This window comes from Pelecanus crispus, chromosome 10 (assembly GCF_030463565.1).
Source record: "Pelecanus crispus isolate bPelCri1 chromosome 10, bPelCri1.pri, whole genome shotgun sequence".
Classification (NCBI taxonomy): domain Eukaryota; kingdom Metazoa; phylum Chordata; class Aves; order Pelecaniformes; family Pelecanidae; genus Pelecanus; species Pelecanus crispus.
The window spans coordinates 5,581,563-5,599,521 of NC_134652.1; the positions used below are offsets into that span (position 1 = coordinate 5,581,563).

The 17,959-nt window shown below is 41.0% G+C and overlaps 2 protein-coding genes across 3 annotated transcripts; one reads left to right on the top strand and one right to left on the bottom strand.

Moving 5' to 3' along the window:
- The first annotated feature begins 515 nt into the window (after positions 1-515).
- Positions 516-13,347, top strand: IKZF5 (IKAROS family zinc finger 5). Of its 2 annotated transcripts, XM_075717448.1 has the most exons (7): positions 516-584; positions 1,225-1,290; positions 2,185-2,279; positions 2,580-2,743; positions 3,088-3,270; positions 8,012-8,890; positions 12,782-13,347. In XM_075717448.1, exons 4-7 carry the CDS (start codon positions 2,611-2,613, stop codon positions 12,808-12,810), a joined length of 1,224 nt encoding a protein of 407 aa, XP_075573563.1. In that variant the 5' UTR covers positions 516-584; positions 1,225-1,290; positions 2,185-2,279; positions 2,580-2,610; the 3' UTR covers positions 12,811-13,347. The 2 variants fall into 2 exon arrangements, with proteins under 2 accessions (XP_075573563.1, XP_075573562.1); XM_075717447.1 differs by having other exon boundaries at positions 517-584; positions 8,012-13,347.
- A 761-nt stretch (positions 13,348-14,108) lies between these two features.
- PSTK (phosphoseryl-tRNA kinase) lies at positions 14,109-17,340 on the bottom strand (the record flags this gene model as incomplete). The annotated part of the gene is made up of 6 exons (XM_075717893.1): positions 14,109-14,556; positions 14,772-14,865; positions 15,359-15,434; positions 15,893-16,091; positions 16,486-16,777; positions 17,059-17,340. Coding segments are annotated over 6 exons (1,149 nt in total), but the record flags the coding sequence as incomplete, so codon positions are not given.
- Positions 17,341-17,959: the final 619 nt, after the last annotated feature.

Below are 17,959 nucleotides of genomic sequence, written 5' to 3' on the forward strand. Positions count from 1 at the left end.
GGTGACAGGTGGCGGGGCTCGGCCCGGCAGCCGCCAGCGCTGCGGTTCCTCTGCCCCTTCCCACGCACACAACTCTTTGAGAAGGAGCAGGAAGGGCTGGGGCAGAGTTCGGGATCCTTCCTCCTCCCTCGTGTTAATTTGCAGTCATTTGCACTGGAAAAGATGCGAGATTCCCCCGCACCCCTTTCTTTTTTTTTTCCCTTAATTCCTTAAAACGGGATGCATACATGTGCTTGCAGTCCTATTATTTTATTCTCTCATAATTACTGTGGTGCAGTTCTTGCTCTGTGTGTTAAACTGATGGGTTTACTGCGTCTGAATTATTTTCTTCAGCGGAATTCCGTAGGTAAAATATTTATAATACCTTTCATGCTAGCACATCCTATGGCGCTTCTTAGACGGTAAACTTAGTACGTACCAGCGCTGTAACTACCGTTAAATCCAACCGTTATGCCTGTGTAGAAAATGAATAACCAATTTTCTACCCATCAGTCTATAAAGCTGGAAAAGATGTAGTCGTCTGTGCAGAAAATGTTCTGCTTAAATAGAACTCGTGGGACATCTGGCGTGAGCAGCCCATTCGAGTGCGTGAAACACGAGCTGGTCAGCTCAAGTTCTAATAATTAAAATTGCATTTACTGGTTTGCAGTTGCAACATAGCAAGCATTTGATCTGTATCCTTCTTCCCTGAAAAAAAGGAACTGCTGGGTTGTACGGTTATAAAAAAAAAAAAAAACAAACCCACCTAAAATCACAAAAAGTTATTTTGTGCATACAAATGTAGAGGATTGAAGCGGTTGTTACATTGTGGCAGTTTACCTACACTGACATAAAAAAAAAAAAAGAAAGATGAATGTCCTCAAATTAAATCGGTGAGGTAGAGAAAGGGAGTTTTATGCAGTTGATCTCCAAAATAATATCTTTTCCCCAACCAGATTTTTAAAATTTTGTGTAATTGTCTTTAAAAATTAAATGTCATTATAAAAGTAATCGATCAAATAAGTTTTGTGCCTTACACAAAGGGATGCACAGATTCTTCTGTGAAAATATGGACCTTTAGCACTGTTTCATCTTGAGCCATTCAACGTTCAGAATGCTTTAATTTAAAATTGTTATTTCTTACAATTTGGTGAAAGGTGCCCCGGTCAGTACTCTGCACTACATTGTCCTATATTTCTTTTCCATATCTTTAACTCATATCCTCCTATCTTTGTTTTACTGCAGGAGACACCAACAAATGGAATACAAATTAACTTAAGCCTACACGAGGCTGGTGACACCTGAAAGAGGGTAGGGAAAATTGATGCGTAAAGATGTGTTCAAAACTAACTTAACGGTGATTATAATGATAATGGGTGAGCACCCTTAGGTGTGATGTGAAAGAACATACTCATCTGGGTGCCAAGAAATGAACTAACGTTTGTAAATAACTTTGAAAATACAGGAGCATGTGTTTAAATGTGGTCTTGAACTCAGGACTTGAGTTTTTGTAGGTCACCTGATGTTTTGTTTAGTGGTTATTGGGAAACAAAATGATGGATGCTCTTCTTGAAAATATAGCATTATAAATTATTTCTGATTGTAATCTGCAGGAATAATAGTGTGGCTGACTCATTGCCCTCTTGCCCTCTTTCCAACTGAATCCTGAGTTCTGTCTTCACAAATTCATTGCAGATTGACACTCTAGAGGTTTGTCCTTTACAGTCCCAGAAAAGAGCATGTTCGCTGACTTCTAGTGAATATTTTTATTATTTCAATGCAAAATAATGAAATGGATTAAGACTTCTATGCAGGATAGGAAACTAAAATTTTGGGAGAGCTATGAAATACTTCTCTCTGTAAGGCTTCTTTCTATATTTGCTAATCAGCGACATTCAGTTGGTTTCCCAACATTACAGTTGCTATAACTGACTTACCCAACTCTGGGTTTTTTTGGAACCACGTGTTCCCCAGAGAAACTCTTAATGATTGGTGAGATAGAAGTGTCTTTCAGTGAGACACACAAAGGAGTAGATGCAGCCTTTGAAAAGTTTTTGGTGGAAGTGTAAGTTGCTTTAATAAAACTTATAGCAGTAGAATGTTAGAACTTGTCTTTCAAAACATACATATTTTTTCAAGTTTCTTTCTTACAACTCATGGGGTTGGGAAGAATAACGGACTTACATTTCCTTTTTTTCCTTCCAGGGAAAGTGGAGAAGCTGTGCTCTGTGCTTTCTATCTGACCTGTTGGGAGTACATTTTGGAGCATGTTTGCTACTTAGCAGGAAACTGAAATTCAGGTACAATTTAAAAAAAAAAAAGGCAAGTTGATTTTGATTATTCTGTCATTTTATGCAATTTGATATTGTCCTTATGTTGCTGTTGCTGAAAATGGTTTCCCCAGTAATATGTATTCAGTGATCTTTAATGAGTTAAAAATTTGAAAAATAATATTCTTATGGTTGTCAGTTTGTGCATTGAGTCATGCTGTATGATAAAAGTAATCCTGCACTTAAAGAAAACACCCCAAACCAAACTTGGTTTTCTGAATGCATTCAAATTCAATGACACTTGTGTTTTGAAAACATGTTTCCTTCTAGGCACAAGACGTTGTAAACATAAAGAGTGAATATGGGTGAAAAGAAGCCAGAACCTTTGGACTTTGTAAAAGATTTTCAGGAATATCTTACACAGCAGACTCACCATGTGAATATGATTTCTGGATCAGTTAGTGGAGACAAGGAAGCAGAGACTCTTCAAGGAGGTAAGCTAATTTCAGTGCTATCAATTTCGGTTTTTTAGAATGACTGCACTGTTTACATTTCATAATAATACATTCCACTGTTTGTATTCCATAATAATACATTCCACTGTTTACATTACATAATTATGCAGACTACTGCAATTGTATGGAAGCATTTCTGATAGTCGTTTTCACATCACAAAAGATGTGTGTGTACCTTTGTTTTAATCAGGGTATGTTCTTATAGTTCTGTATTTTTAAAGACCGAGGGTGTAGAGAAGCAAAAGTTATTTGACATATTCTCACAGCGTGATAGATAGTATCCCACTGATTCTTGATTGAAATCTCTGTTGCATTATTCACAGCTGGGACAGAAGGTGATCAGAATGGTCTGGATCATCCTTCTGTTGAAGTTTCACTGGATGAAAACTCAGGAATGTTAGTGGACGGGTTTGAAAGGACATTTGATGGGAAGTTAAAGTGTCGATACTGCAACTATGCCAGCAAAGGAACAGCACGGCTCATAGAGCATATCAGAATTCATACAGGTATGAAATATTCCGCAGTACTTCGCTGTGAGACGTTGTGGTATTAACTCAGTGTTATGATTCGCATGTGAGGAGTTAGCATCTTCAAGCAGTGTGATAGTTCTCAGAGTTACTCAACAATTAGAACTGGTTTTTGGGGTTTTTTTAAATCGACTATTGTTTTAAAGGTATGCCATGTACCTATTTAAATTACGCAAACTCCTACTTACATTTATTATTGCAGACTACTGAGTTTGAAGTAACTATATACAGGAGTGAAGTTTAGTGTGAAAGCATCAGTGTAAATTGAAGGGCTTTAAATCCTTGCTAATCAGAAAAGTGAAATGCCACATGGCGATTTATATCGGCTTTTCTTCCTCTGTTGTTTAGCTGTGAAAATATTCCTGTTTTGTACAACATCCTAGATGTGGAAGTACAAAACATAGTAATAAGAATAAAATTTTCTTGTTGGTAGATTATTCAAATGTGAGGGCATATCATCAAATATGTGATTAATAACAGTAATGAAAAAATACTTACTGTGGCTTGCCTAAAAGCATTTACCACTGCTGGGTTTGTAAAGCTGAAAAGCAAAACTCGCAGTGAAGGTTAGAATATCCTAAATTGTTCATGAAGTCAGCTCCAACTTCTTGGGAAATGAGAGAAAACAAACGAAAGGTCCTTGAGAAGTCTGACTTTGGTGCCTGCTGAGTATGCTACACCGATACAGAACACTTTATGGCTGTTAACTAGAGTAATAAGAAAAAAAAAATGTATTCTGCAAAAAATGGAAGTCTTTACAGGTTTCCAGTTTGGTATGGACTGTCCTAAAACTTTAAGTGTGTTATTTTAGTGCTCTGGGGTAGGTGGCATTCTGGGACTCATTTTAAAGGAAACTCATTGTAGCTTGGATGCAATTGTAGCTCTCTTCAGGTACAGTTATCATTAGTCAGATTCTCACTTTGCTGTGAAACATTGCTTCTACACTGTAGCTCCCAGGATCTGTTTTGGGGAAGTTGGTGCTCCTTGCACTGGCCCTGCAGCGTTGGCTTGTTTCAACAAGGCGGAATGGGATAGAAAATGGCAACCAACTAGAAATCAAAGAGTTCTGAGGTTCAGACTCTGAAGATCTTGTAAATTCTTCTCTTGTGCTACCGTGAGCTACCTCTGTGTGTAGCTGTTGCTGTTTTCAGATTCCTAGTGGAAATTTTGTGTAGTTCCAGTAGCGGATAAAATACTGTGGCTTGTGTGCCTGCATTTGACACAGCGTTAATGCCATGGCTTGCTGCAGATCTGCAAAGAGGCGATGTGTTTTGGAGCGTATTTTTGTCTAGATCTTCATAAAGCAGTTACAGCTTCTCCTACCATTTGCCTCATATGGTATGTGGACAACGAGGGATGTTTTTCTTTTAACAGCTTTACTCTGTGCAGTGCTATTTCTGAGCTTGTGAGAGGAGGCTTGTATAGTGCAGACTTAAGCAGTTCGCTGTAGCACTTTAGGATGACTTTTAAATGGTACTTAAAGAAGTAGAAGTAACATCAACTTTAAAATTTCATGTCTTTTCAGTAGCATATAGCTATTGCTATCTAAAAACTTGTATCCCCAAGCCCACACTTATTACCATGAGCAGATGGACTGCTAGGGCTGTGACAGGAAACATAAATTGCTACTGGAAGGTGTTGGTATCGTGTGTTTGCTGATTCTTGAGACGTTTTTGATGGCTTTGGTGTGCATGGGTTTCCTCAAACAGAATGATTGAAATGTGTTGTTACTTAATATCAAAATGTCATAAATTGTAGACATACTAGAGAGCAAAAAATCAAATCTTCCTTCTTTAAGTTTCAAAATGTGGGTATTGGTATGGTGTCAGCATTCCTTCTCTTACTCTAGGAAGTTGCCTACTTTTTGTATACTCTCAGATCTTAGTTTAACAGTTCTTTCGTGTTTTCAGGATGCTTTCTTATCCTGCTGCTACTTTAAGGAGTAGAAATCACTACGTGGCTAGAGATAGGAGAACAATACCCGCTGCAGACTATAAGTATTTCGGCACAATTGTCACATAATATATACAACAGCAAGAAAGATTCCAACCAAAACTTGGGATGCTGAGAAATGTTCTCAAAAATCCCTGACCCAGTGGTCATTATTCAGAAGCAGACATTCCATGAGCTATACAAACTTGGGTTTTAGGGCAAAGCATAATACTTTGGGTTTGTGCCTTGACTAATATTTTGTGTTGTTTCTTATGGTTGTAGTATGTGATATTGTTAGTGTTATGCCAGAAGAATGGAGCTTTACATGTGGGATGAGTATTGTCTCAGTGCTGCTGCAGGCATTCCTGTTAGCAGAGGGTATATACATGACTCATTTGATCAAAGAAACTTTCACAAAGGTGCTAGGAAAAGGTAGCCAAATCAAAGGCACGCGTCACTCTACTGCAAAATCATGCAGTCTGAATTATTTCTGTTTCAGAAAGCTAGCTAGCAGTGAGAGGGGGACACGGGGTGTCAGCCGACTGTGTATCAAAGAGCTTCGGCAATTTGGGCACGCCTTCACACAGGGAACCCTTTAAAGCCAGGTGACTGGTTCAAACGTGTCTGATGCCTAATGAAATATCAGTGACTGTACAGTGATAACCGTTCATTGCCCTGTACCAGTCTGTTCGGTTTTATAATACAGACAAGAATCTCAGGCTGCCAGAGGCCTTTTTCTATATAGGTGCCCCTTTGGCTTTTTACAATACATTTCCTATCCTTAATTTTAATACAGCACTGCATGGTGTCCTGATGGCAACACCATTTTGCCATTCCCTTAATAGCTCTTCAGAAAGCCCTGCTTTGTTTCTTTGTACGGCGACAGGGGAGTCCAGAACAAGGAAGGGTTTTTTGGTTTCGTTTGGTTTTCTTTGGGTTTCTTTTTTTTTTTCCACTTAAGGGCAAGGAGATCCATGACCTGAGTGTAGTTTTGCTCAGAAGCATGGTGGAGAAGTGTGGCAAAGGGCCCAGAGGCGGATTGCATGGACTGTGAAGGCTCAGAGTGACTGAATCAGCATTAAAATAGGGAAGTGATAGCTGACTAGTAGCCTCAGAGCAATGTAAGTAAACAGATAATGCATCCTGGATAACATGCAAGTGCAGCAAGGTATCTGCCAAAGTAATTACGACCCAGGCATGATCATGCAGCCGTTAAGTGCAACTTACTGCAGAATTAACTTCATGCTGAGTCTGACAGCAGTGTAATTAGCAGTTCACCAGCAGTGTTGTATTAAGGGCGTGCAACATGGGATGCAAATCTTTATCTCTGTGTAACCAGTTTAGAATGAAATAAGGCTGTTCAGATTGCCAAGTTCTTTGTGAATGCAGGGAGTTTGTCGGTCTTTTTACATTGTTGTTTGCACCAAATCTCCAGATCTTTACACAAATGAATCATATAGGTACTTTTGGAGAAATATGGTTTTGGTTGGTGCAAATAAGGTACCTCGAGGTAGTGCAAAAATTGGTAAGAGCCAGTGATGTAGGGAAAAAAAAAATATCTTCTATTCAGTATCCCAGGCTGTGATTCCAAACTGTGGGATGCTCAACATGGGAAGGGCTTTCTGTGTCAGTCACATGCCATCTAACAGGGCCCGTACGGTGCTTGCAGTGCAGTAGTAGCCCTCGCCACATTCAGATCTCTGGCTTTTACAGTTGTTCTAGACGGATTTTGAAAGCCACAAAACTGATATATTGCCCTGTATTTAAAATAGTAGGAAATGCTTCCAAAAAACCCATAAAGGCTGAAGAGAAGGAGCCCACTCACATTTTTTTGGAGTTTGTTGTGCTGTGTGGCAAAAGAATCAGTTGCACAACAGTGATTTAGAAATTGACCTGGCATTCAGGATAGGAAGACAAGACAATGTTTCATTTCAGCACCTGAACATGCATCAAATCCTTTAGGCATTTCTAACGTTGTAGACCTGGATCTAAAAACTCTGAAAAGATCAGTATATGCAAGGAAAATCAAAAGTCCCAAAGCATTATGTTACAAGTGTGATGGCCTGTAATTATGTTTGAAAGTTTTCTAAGTACTTTTAAAAGTGTTAATGTGGATATCTCTAAATATCATTTAACAGAAGAGCAAAGTTCTACCTATCAGAAAGGAGAATATCTGGTACTATCATGTCTGAGAGAGCACATGGCTGTCCAGGGATTAGCTGGCTTTTGATTTCTTTAATAACTCTTCAGCCACAGGACCCTTTTTCAAAATTCAGTTCTTGAGTGGATGCATGTGTACATGGGTTATTTAGATAATAGTTCTAGGATGTTTAAAAGTAGGAATGTTTGGAAGATATCGAAAGGATACCCTCCCTCAATGTTTAAACACAGTTATGATTAAGAATGATTACATTTTGGCGGTACAGATGTTCCTGTGGCCAACTGCTTATGTGCTTTATGGGTGAGGTAGAGTTTGGATGCAGTTAAGAGCACCACACAAACGTCATTGCGTTCAGTCCTTGGCATCATTGCTGCAATTTCTATTCACGTCACCTGTTATGCTAATTCCAGTCACATTTTTTTCTTAAGCTTACTAGCATTTGAGTGAGGCAGAGATGTCTAAATTTACTCCACTCTTACACCAAATGCCCAGCTAAAGTCAAGACTAGCAGTGACTCTGAAGCTGAACTGTTTGATCAGCAGCTCCCAGTTAGCTGCTTTCTGTTCCATGAAAAGCCTTTTTCAAGCACTCTGAGATGCTACAGTATAATCTATTTTAATTTTCCAGGTGAGAAGCCGCACAGATGCCATTTGTGTCCCTTTGCATCAGCTTACGAACGTCACCTGGAAGCTCACATGCGATCGCATACTGGTGAAAAACCGTACAAATGTGAATTGTGTTCCTTTCGCTGCAGTGACAGAAGCAACTTATCTCACCACCGCAGGCGCAAACATAAAATGGTGCCTATCAAGGGTACAAGGTCTTCCCTAAGCAGCAAGAAAATGTGGGGGGTTTTGCAGAAGAAGACCAGCAATTTGGGGTACAGCAGAAGAGCATTAATTAATTTGAGTCCACCTTCCATGGTGGTTCAGAAACCAGACTACCTTAATGATTTCACTCATGAAATCCCAAATATCCAGACTGAAGCGTATGAGAGCATGACAAAACCAACCCAGGGCAGTGGGTTGCCAAGAGATCCACAAGACCTCATGGTAGATAATCCTTTAAACCAGCTCTCCACGTTAGCCGGACAGTTATCTAGCTTGCCACCTGAAAACCAAAATCCAGCCTCTCCAGACGTCGTTTCCTGCCAAGATGAAAAGCCTTTCATGATACAGCAGCCTGCTGCACCTGCAGTAGTTTCAGCTGTGTCAGCAAATATTCCTCAAAGTTCATCTCCGACCAGCCCAGATCCTCGGCCTACACACAATCAAAGGAACTATAGTCCCGTGGCAGGTCCCAGCAGTGATCGCAGCGCCCACACCAGTACTCCCAGCATAAGTAACAGTCAACCAAGTACTCCAGCTCCGACCCTTCCAGTTCAGGACCCTCAGCTTCTGCATCACTGCCAACACTGTGACATGTACTTTGCGGACAATATCCTTTATACTATTCACATGGGATGTCATGGATTTGAGAATCCTTTTCAGTGCAACATATGTGGGTGTAAGTGTAAAAATAAGTATGACTTTGCTTGCCATTTTGCAAGAGGCCAACACAGTCAACATTGACTGAGAACATGCTTTCGTTTAGTTTTTTAACATATTACAGTATATTTTTCATACTTGCTGAAGGAAAGCTTGCACACTCCCATAAGGAATCCTCACATTAATCAATTCGACAAAGGAGGCAAATTTATTTCTATGTTGTCATAAAACTTGCCAGGGAAATTTTGTATAAGATGTGGTTGGTATTTTATATGTAGCCTTTCAAAAAAGCTGAGACCGCTATAAGAATTGGAATGCATTTACATGTTTTGGTTGCTAAATTTAAGTTGCTTGCACTTAATCCCAATAAACATTCTACAAATGTAGAAGCAGAGCGTGTGTCTTGAAACGTAGGATGCAATTATCATACTATTTATAGGCAAGACAAAATATATTAACCATAAAATACGAAAGATTAATGCAATGACACATATGGTTACTTTGGAGACAGACTTATCCTTAAAAACTTAGCTACTACTCCAAACTGGGAAAACAAACAGAAGCAACTTTCACATACAAATTCAATTTGATGTAAAACTTGCTTTAATCTGATGAAGGTTAATAATAAGTTTTTGCTTAGGATAGTCTAAACTCTTCATGCTCGGGCTCAAACACTAATTTAACTCTTATTTTTAAAACTTGTCACAAATCTAGAAGATAACAGGTTACTGTGAATGAAACTCTGGTAGGAAAAAGGAAAGAGTTAAAAGCTTGTCATTCACTAGTTATACAAAGGAAAAATTACACGTGACACCTTATTTTAAACCATACTTACCAAAATTTTACATGTCATTCTTTTTAAAAGGAGGTAATTTTTAAACAGTCATAATAAAGAGCTTGTAGAACTAATATATATTCCGTGAGATTTTTAACTGCCTTAAACTAATTTGTACAGATATTTAAAATTTGCACAATTAGACTTCTGTCTTGCTGATAGAAGTTCTAATAGAACCAAACAAGAGGTTTACAAATTACAAATCATTTGTTCAGTTTTTCTCTTGGGCCAAGCTACAACTGATAGGTTGCCAGTATGTTTGAAAGTTGTATAACCTAGTTTACAGTAAACTTCAGCGAACTTGGAAGTCAGTTTGTACTGTCCCGTCCCCGTCCCCCCGCCCCGAGCTGTTGTCCTTTTGGTGTGCTAGAAAAAAAAGGGAAAGGGCTTCTGGGTTTTCTGAACTGTTCACATAGTAGGCAAAGGAATACTGGCTGACAACATTCAAAGCCATTGTGATTAATATTGTAGGTGGCAAATGGTAACTAAAGGTGTACATGAAGTCCATTGCATGTGTTTGGTTTTTTGGTTGTTTTTTTAATACTGTACATCTTTCTTTAGAAGCATCTAGGCTAACGGACAGGCACTTTAATATAAACCTAAATAAAACATCCTAGCAAAATGCATAAAAGCTCTTAATATGTTACACAGGAATTTGTAGTGTTTCAAAAAAGTGAAGAACTGTTACTTTTCCTGTATTTAGACATGCACTTTTACCTTAGTTTGTCTTACTTGAGACAAATTAAAGCTTCCCTTATATATTCCCCTTTTACGATCAGCAAAATACAGCAGCAAATATGTTTTGTTAAAAGCAGGAAGATTTTATTAATGTTCTGCATTAATAAAATGCAGAGGTTGGAATCTGAATAACAAATGTTTGGCTTTTTCAAATTTATATTGTTAGGGGAGCTAAAGCTTCCTGAAGCCAATGGAAAAAACTTAAAATTACTTCAGTGTAAGATCAACGCAGGAAAAACCGCCCTTCTGAGAATTGTAGCTTTAGAAGTAATTTTGACTTTAATGAATTAGAAATTTGGGAATCAAATATGTTTCTCTCTACGTAACTTACCTACAGTTGAATTTTTCCATGCTTAAGTAACCAGCTGAAGGAACTGGATTCTTGGCTGCATGTAGTCTTGTAGTCATGAGGTCAAAAATATGCCATTGAAGTATTTCCAATGTAGTGAAGATGAATGATAACACACTATCACTCCTAAAAACATCTTTGGTTTCAGGCCTGGTTCAAAATCCATTTCAGTGGATTTGTAAAACAGAATGTAATTTCCATTTTTCATAATGACACTGTATAATTCCAAAATATCTCTTTGTTGCTTTATACTTTTAAAATTTATTTTATGAGCAGAACTACAACTCTGTATGCATAAACATACGGAGTTGTTTATTTTAAGGACTAAATTGACTGAACTGGGATCCAGTTGGCAGTTACTGCTCCTGTACATGTTTTGTTACGTGACGCTTCCAGTCAAAGAATAATGTAGAAATGATGGCTCTCTTTTTGGCACATATTGGCACATTCTGAAGTCTAAATTTGGCTAAAACATGGCATTAGAACTACAAATGTTACTGTTAAAGACCATTACAATTAGTAATTTGTAGAGGTCGTTTTCCTTGCCTTTTGATAGATGATGTAAACTTTTATTCCGAGGCTCCCGCATCTCCAGGGAAACTTCTGGAATGGTGGTGCTCCAAGGAGCACCTTCCCATACCGAATGATGCCAATGACAACAGCCAAGTTCGCCTCGGTTTGCGGCTCCAGCCTGTCCCCTCTTGGCATCAGTAGGGAGATCAACTCCCACGTGCACAAATGTTTGAGATTTTGTCCTTCCATTCCACTCAGACGGTTCCTGATCCATTAGGACTTCTGTTGGCAGTGTCTGTAGACATTACAGGCTTTTGTGTCGGTGCATGATTTGGCGATTTAGAAAAATGACCTCTGAACCTTGATGCCCCCGAACGAAACTTTAGATAGAATAGTTACGTCACTAATAGAGGTAGGTGGTAGCAAGAGGAAGCCTGCGTGGTCTTACTGAAAAGGGGCCCTCATTTAGGAGGGGACCCTCTGTTGCAGGGGAACATATGTTCTTAAGAATAGAGCTCAGTATGAAAAAAAAAAATCTAACCTCAAACCTTGCAAATTGTTGCTTAGAAGTATTTTAGTGCTGCTGACTTAATACCAGTTTCTGCTTTGAAGTACCTAAGGAAAAGAAAATCAGCTTGAACATCTATGAACTGTTGAACACTGATAAAACTACTTTTCCTTCTTTCCTCATGCGAGCTCCCGTTTGCAGGGGGATCCTTGGGCGGCAGCAGGCTTTGGCTTTCATCCCTGGGTTCTGGATCTCCCAGCCCTTCACAGAGGGTCAGCCTCTCCACTTAGGGTTCTTAATTTTTCAGCAGAATACCGCGTGTTCAGCTGTGCCAGACAGCACCCTGACTGCAGCTATTTCCTTCCGAGTAGGTTTGGAAGGTGTATTTTCATATCCCTTTCTCATAATTCTGTATATGCTATTTACTATAATTTAAAGACCAGAATTAGTACTGGAAAATTGTTTTAGGGTATGATCCTGACGATTCCCTTGCACAAGTAGGCCTTACTCAGAGTCAACGAGGAATACTTGTCGGGAATTGTGGGATTGAGTCCTCGGTTAGGACTTTTCATACTGAGTTCTCCGTGTGCTACGCTGCACTAACTTGGTTTTCTTAAAAAACCAAATCCTTATATCATAAGGTGGTGATTAGCATTTTAACTTCTATTAACAGGGGAAGTTTGGGAATGAGCTGAAATTTTTCCACAGCTTGACTCTGTTACGTTCTGTAGTTGCAAAACATTAACTTTGTGGGTTTTTTGTTTTTATTGTAATAGATTGTTTTATAGATTTGTTGACATTTTTAACATGCACTATTTATAGTACTCTTAATACGGACTTACTGTTTTGAGACTGGATATTCCAATGAACATGCAAATATTAGACTGAAGATCTTGGCAGATTATCCCAGTTAATACTTAAACCAACTGTGAAGCAGGTAATAGGGATTTTTTTTTTTTTTTGACAGATACAATGCTCAGAGGAAGAGGATTTTGACATGAAATGTTGATTGGCATTTTGACATAAAACTCAGTGCTGGAAGACACGTTCCAACAGTGTTTCCTAGCAAAATGATCTCTTGCTATTTGTTTTGTTCCAGAATGTTTGGGGGGTTTGCTTGTTTGATTTTTGTTTCTTTTTGACGAAGGGAATGTAATTTAGAAGTCTTCACTGGCAAGTTTTCTATTAATTTTAAGCTTCTTTGAAAATCTACAGCAAATGGATGTTCTGCTGCAGGAAATCTATTCCCTGCTGAAGTGTTTTTCATTGAGCAATCTTTGTGTATGTGCTTCTGCTCTGTTAATAATATGTATTTCAGTGTAAAGAGCATATTTTGTATGCAAAAATGAAACCTGTTAGAGCTGTAAAATAAATTTTATTGTGTAGTGAATGTTTTCAGATGAGAAGGTTAATTCTGAAATAACTCGACTATATCTAGTGTAGTTCATGTTGTGAAGCTTTGCTTTTGTAAGATACGAATAAAATAACACTTTCTAATTAAGTCTTGTGTTAATTCTTCTTAATTACATATGCTTTGACAGCTGGAACTGGTGAGCTGCTCATGACTAGATACGGTATGGAAGGTAAACTTACCTGTTGGGTAAGCAAGGAACAGCGCGTTTATGCTTCAGTCTGCTTAAGTTGAAAATACTTAATTTTAGTGCTGAACCAGGACGCTCTTTTACTTCTTTCCACTGTTAATTTTGCACATTTGGTCATCTTGCAAAACCTTGGTTTGCTCGTACTCCTGTTTCCTCATCAAGTGTGCTTGTATGTCTGAAATCAGGGGTTTGATCATGGTAAGGTGGTTGTCACTGCATATGCAACTTCTATTTTGTTACCAACTTTGAAGGCAGCACTAAAGTTCCTTGCAACACTGGAGTTAATCCTACATGCGTGCAGCTCTCAAGAGCCTTAATTTAACTCCATCTCAAATTTCTTGTTCTTTGCAAAGTTTCTGTCAGGGAAACGAGCAGAGAAGCCAAGAGCCGGATCTAAAAAAGGGGGAAACTGAAGCAGGACTTGGATTAAACTTAGGTGCTGACATCCTGTAGTTCACTGTTAACCCACCTCATGCTTGAAGTGCCGAACTCCATCTCACTTCTTGTTTTTGTACCTTCCCAGGCACGTATTCTCCGGAAGTGCTCCGCTGCCCATTGGACAGAGCAGAGCCAGTCACCGTCCGAGGTGTTCCTGAAAACCCCAGCTGGAGGAGGCTCGGAGAAAGCTGATCCACTTAAGCGCTGCCGTAAGCAGGAAACAGGACGAGGTGACTTCTAGGTGTTCCTTCCAGACTAACTTTTCCTATGATTCTGTGAAACTTTAAAATCTAAGGATGGTTTGTTGTCAGCTTGATCTTCAAAGTCACACACAGTCTGCTAGACTGCATTTCTCCTCCATAATATGGGAAGAGGAATTAAAGAAGGCACAAACCTCCAGAGAAGAAAGCTGTACCTCCCAGGTATTTTCAGCTGTACTGCTGAACTGCATTTTAAACACTCTGGACTCTTAAAACACACCAACATTCTCTATGTCATTATTTTAAAATATATTTATTAACTACAGTGGTTGCCTCATGTTGGAATGAAGAAATTGCACTCATAGCAGGGTCAGAATATTGATTTGGTATGCAAATTTGTTTTTTCAAATTATTTCCTTGCCGCAAGTCTTCCAAAAACTCCGCTTTGAGTTTGTTGAGTTCTTCAGCCAGGCTCTTCATCTCACTTGGGAGTACGTTTTTATCTAAAAGAAAATAAAAGCTGAACTTTTAACTTCATGTGTAAAGGCAAAATTTACAGACTTTGACTCACATTCTACAAACAACTTTGACCAGACTTCTGAAGGAGATTGCCTCAGTCACACCTACAGGGTTGGGATTCCTTAACAATTTACCCGCAGGGAATTTCATCGGTTTAGTCTTATGTTGCAGGCTAGCGCCTGGAACACGCTCCACGTACCTCTTGCATCCTTCATTGCCTGAGAGATGATGCGTCTGCACGTCTGATCAGCCTGATGGACAGCACTAGCTGCACAGATCGCTCGATCTGCTTCCTGTCAACAACAGAAAGGAAGAATACGTGCAAACACATTAAATTTGATTTAGCCTGTCAACAACTTTTGAACTACTTGAACAAAAGTAACGCGGTAGCTGCAACTCGGTGACCAGCATGGTGCGCACCTCCTCCTTTGAATTCGGAGGCGGGTATGCACACCGGGGTGCCTGCCAGAGACAGACATGTGTGACATTAGGAAGTGAATGTTATTTTTTTCAGTGCGATGTGAGAGCTCCCAAAAGGCATTCCTTTTCCTACTGTAGAACATATAATGGTATTCTTAAAAGCTAGTTCAGTGGTTTAACTTAATAAGGTGACAGAAGTACCCACTTCAAATAGGATTAACTTTTCTGCTTATGCTTTTGCAATCAAGAAATGCACTAGCTATTTCTCAGTTTCTGGCATCATGCTGTTCTGAGTCCAGCTGAGGAATAACTAACTCATTCACCATCATCTGAAAGAGCCGTGACTGTGAAGACAAGCAGCGCTACCTTTTGCTCAGTGTTCTCCTCATTCTGCTTCACTGGATTTTCCAAAGCAGTGGCCAGCAAACTAATTATCTGCTCGCTAAGAAAACAAACAAAAGTGTAAACCACATTAATCCAAGAGTTTCACTGAAAATTTTTCTTTCATTTTGTAATGACACCTCATCATGGAAAAAAGTGCAAGTTTTCAGTTAAATTTATGAGGCAATCAATGAAATAATCTTTATACAGCAAGTTAGATGAAAACCAATTACAACTAAAACTACAGCCAGTTGTTTCCAGTCTTAATGTTTCGGACAATTTACATAGATTTTCAACAGCGGTTCAGAAGTGCAGTTAGGTTTGACGTTAACTCTGCAAAGATTGATGGCTGTGAGCTCCCAACCACGGGCATATATTGTGTGTTAGTTGACTAGTTTCCAAAAAATCACCCAACAGAATACTTTTTATACACTGTTTAGATACAGTAAAAAGCTTCTACCTGCCCGTTTATGAAAACATTACTCATTTGAAAACCCTAGTGTTAATCTAGTAGCATACTTATCTTCTGGAGTGCAATCAAAACTTTTCAGAATAAGGCTGTTCTGTTCCCAAGCATTTTTCTTGAGATCTGGCATTTCTATTTTTTGTGCCATTAAATATATTGTCTGGTCAGGTAACGGATGACTTCTTAGACGATTTCTCTGTAAGCAGCATTCAAGTGGACAGTCTAAAAATAACTGGCAGAAGCTCAAGGAATCTAAAAGAACACAGACAGACAATTTTACCTTTCAACTGTTTGAGTAATAATTTCCTGAGACCAACATGCACGAGAAAGGCTTTACATGAATGAGTAACTTCTACGCTAGTTCTGAGCCTGGACAGAATACAAGCCTGGAAAGAGTACAAGGAATTTTACCTCCAAGGCTGCTCAGGAAGTAACTTCTGAGATCAACATATATAAGAAAGGCTTTAGGTGATCTAGCAACTTCTAATAATACCGTAATAAAGTTGATGGTTACTATACAGCAGGAATCCAGCAGTCAAGAATGACAAATGTTCCGCAAGAGTACTTAAAATAAAGGCGTTTAAGGAGAAACGCATTTCCCACAAAGCTGAAAACGTTCTTACGCATAGGAACAAAGAGTAATTACATTTGCGAGCCAGCTGGTACACCTCGTATCTCATGCTCTGATAATAAAAGTTGTCATCCAAGATCAGGTAGAGCGGCCTAGAGGTGGCTGCGTGTGTCCGGTAAGGGCCAGCTCCGGCGTGGCTTTCCGCTGAGGAGAGCAGCCCCTGCCCGCGGCAGCAGGCCAGGAAGCGCCCCCAGGCTGGCGGGGTGCCGGTGCCGGGGGCTGACAGCGGGTCCCCGCCGACCAGCGCCCGCAGCAAGCGCTCCAGGCACTGCAGCAACTCGCGGCGGCTCCGCTTCCAGGGCGGCAGCTGCGGAGGAAGGCAGCGGAGGGGTGAAGGCCCGCGCACCCGCCCCGGCTCCCCTACCGCCGCTCCCGGCCCGCCGCCGCCCGGCCCGGTCCCCCCATGGCGGCCCGGCCCCGCGGCGGGGGCAGCGGCAGCGGGCGCGGAGGCCCCGCCTGAGGGAAGCGCCGCGTTGCCGGGCAACGGCCGCCGCGCGCGACCAGTGACGCCGCGCCTCGGCCTGCCAATGAGAGCAGAGAGAGCGCAGCGGGAAGGGGGGGGGGGGGGGGGGGAAAGACCGCACTGACCAATGGGGAAGGCTCCGCCGGCCCCGCCCCTGGCTCGCGCGGGCGGAAGGCCTCGGGCGGGATGAGCTCGTCGTAGGTGAGGAGGGCGCAGGCCCAGCCCGGGCGCTGGGGCAGGCGGCGGCGCAGGGCGCGGGCCAGGGTGGACTTGCCGGCCGCCGGCAGCCCGCACAGCACGCACAGCCCCACCCGGGCGCGCCCGGCGCCGCCCTGCTCCGCCGCCGCCGCCAGCGCCGCCAGAGGCCCAGCCGCCGCTCCGGCGGGCGGCCGCTTGCTCTGCGCATGCGCGGGGCCGTGGCGGGCGGGGCGCCCCCTGGCGGGCGGGGCGCGGAGCTGTCGTCACGCCGGCAGCGGCGGAGCCTGCGTGGAGTGACCGGTTTCCCTCGATTTTATTTTGGTGATAAATTCAGTAATACGTTTTAGTGAACCCGGAAGCGTCGGACGGCTGAGCGATCCCAGCTGTGCCCAGCGGTGGGTTTTTTTTTTTTTATGGTCATAAAATCAAGATACTGCTAAGTGTGCTGACACCGATGATTTATGTTAAATTATTATTGTAAAGTGCTCGTTAATAAGGGCTAAATGATAGGAATGTTTTAAGATTCTGAGGAATTCAGGACAAGGCTTCTTCAGAAGACGCTCCTTGCCAGAGCAGATTTTGGCCTGCAATATCTTTTGTATTCTTCTGTCCAGCTCTTCTCTGAAATGACCATCTAAGGGACTAGAAATATTTTCTTGGCAAGGTGATTCCATCCTTTATTCCCTCTTTTCACTAGTTCGCGTTCCCAAAGGTTGCATGTGAACACGGTCAGTGATTTACTCTCCAATGTACCGATGGATCAGTATCCACAGCTTTGGTCTTGCCAGTGAATTTTGCTTTGCATAGCAGCTGCTTTTCCATTAGTCA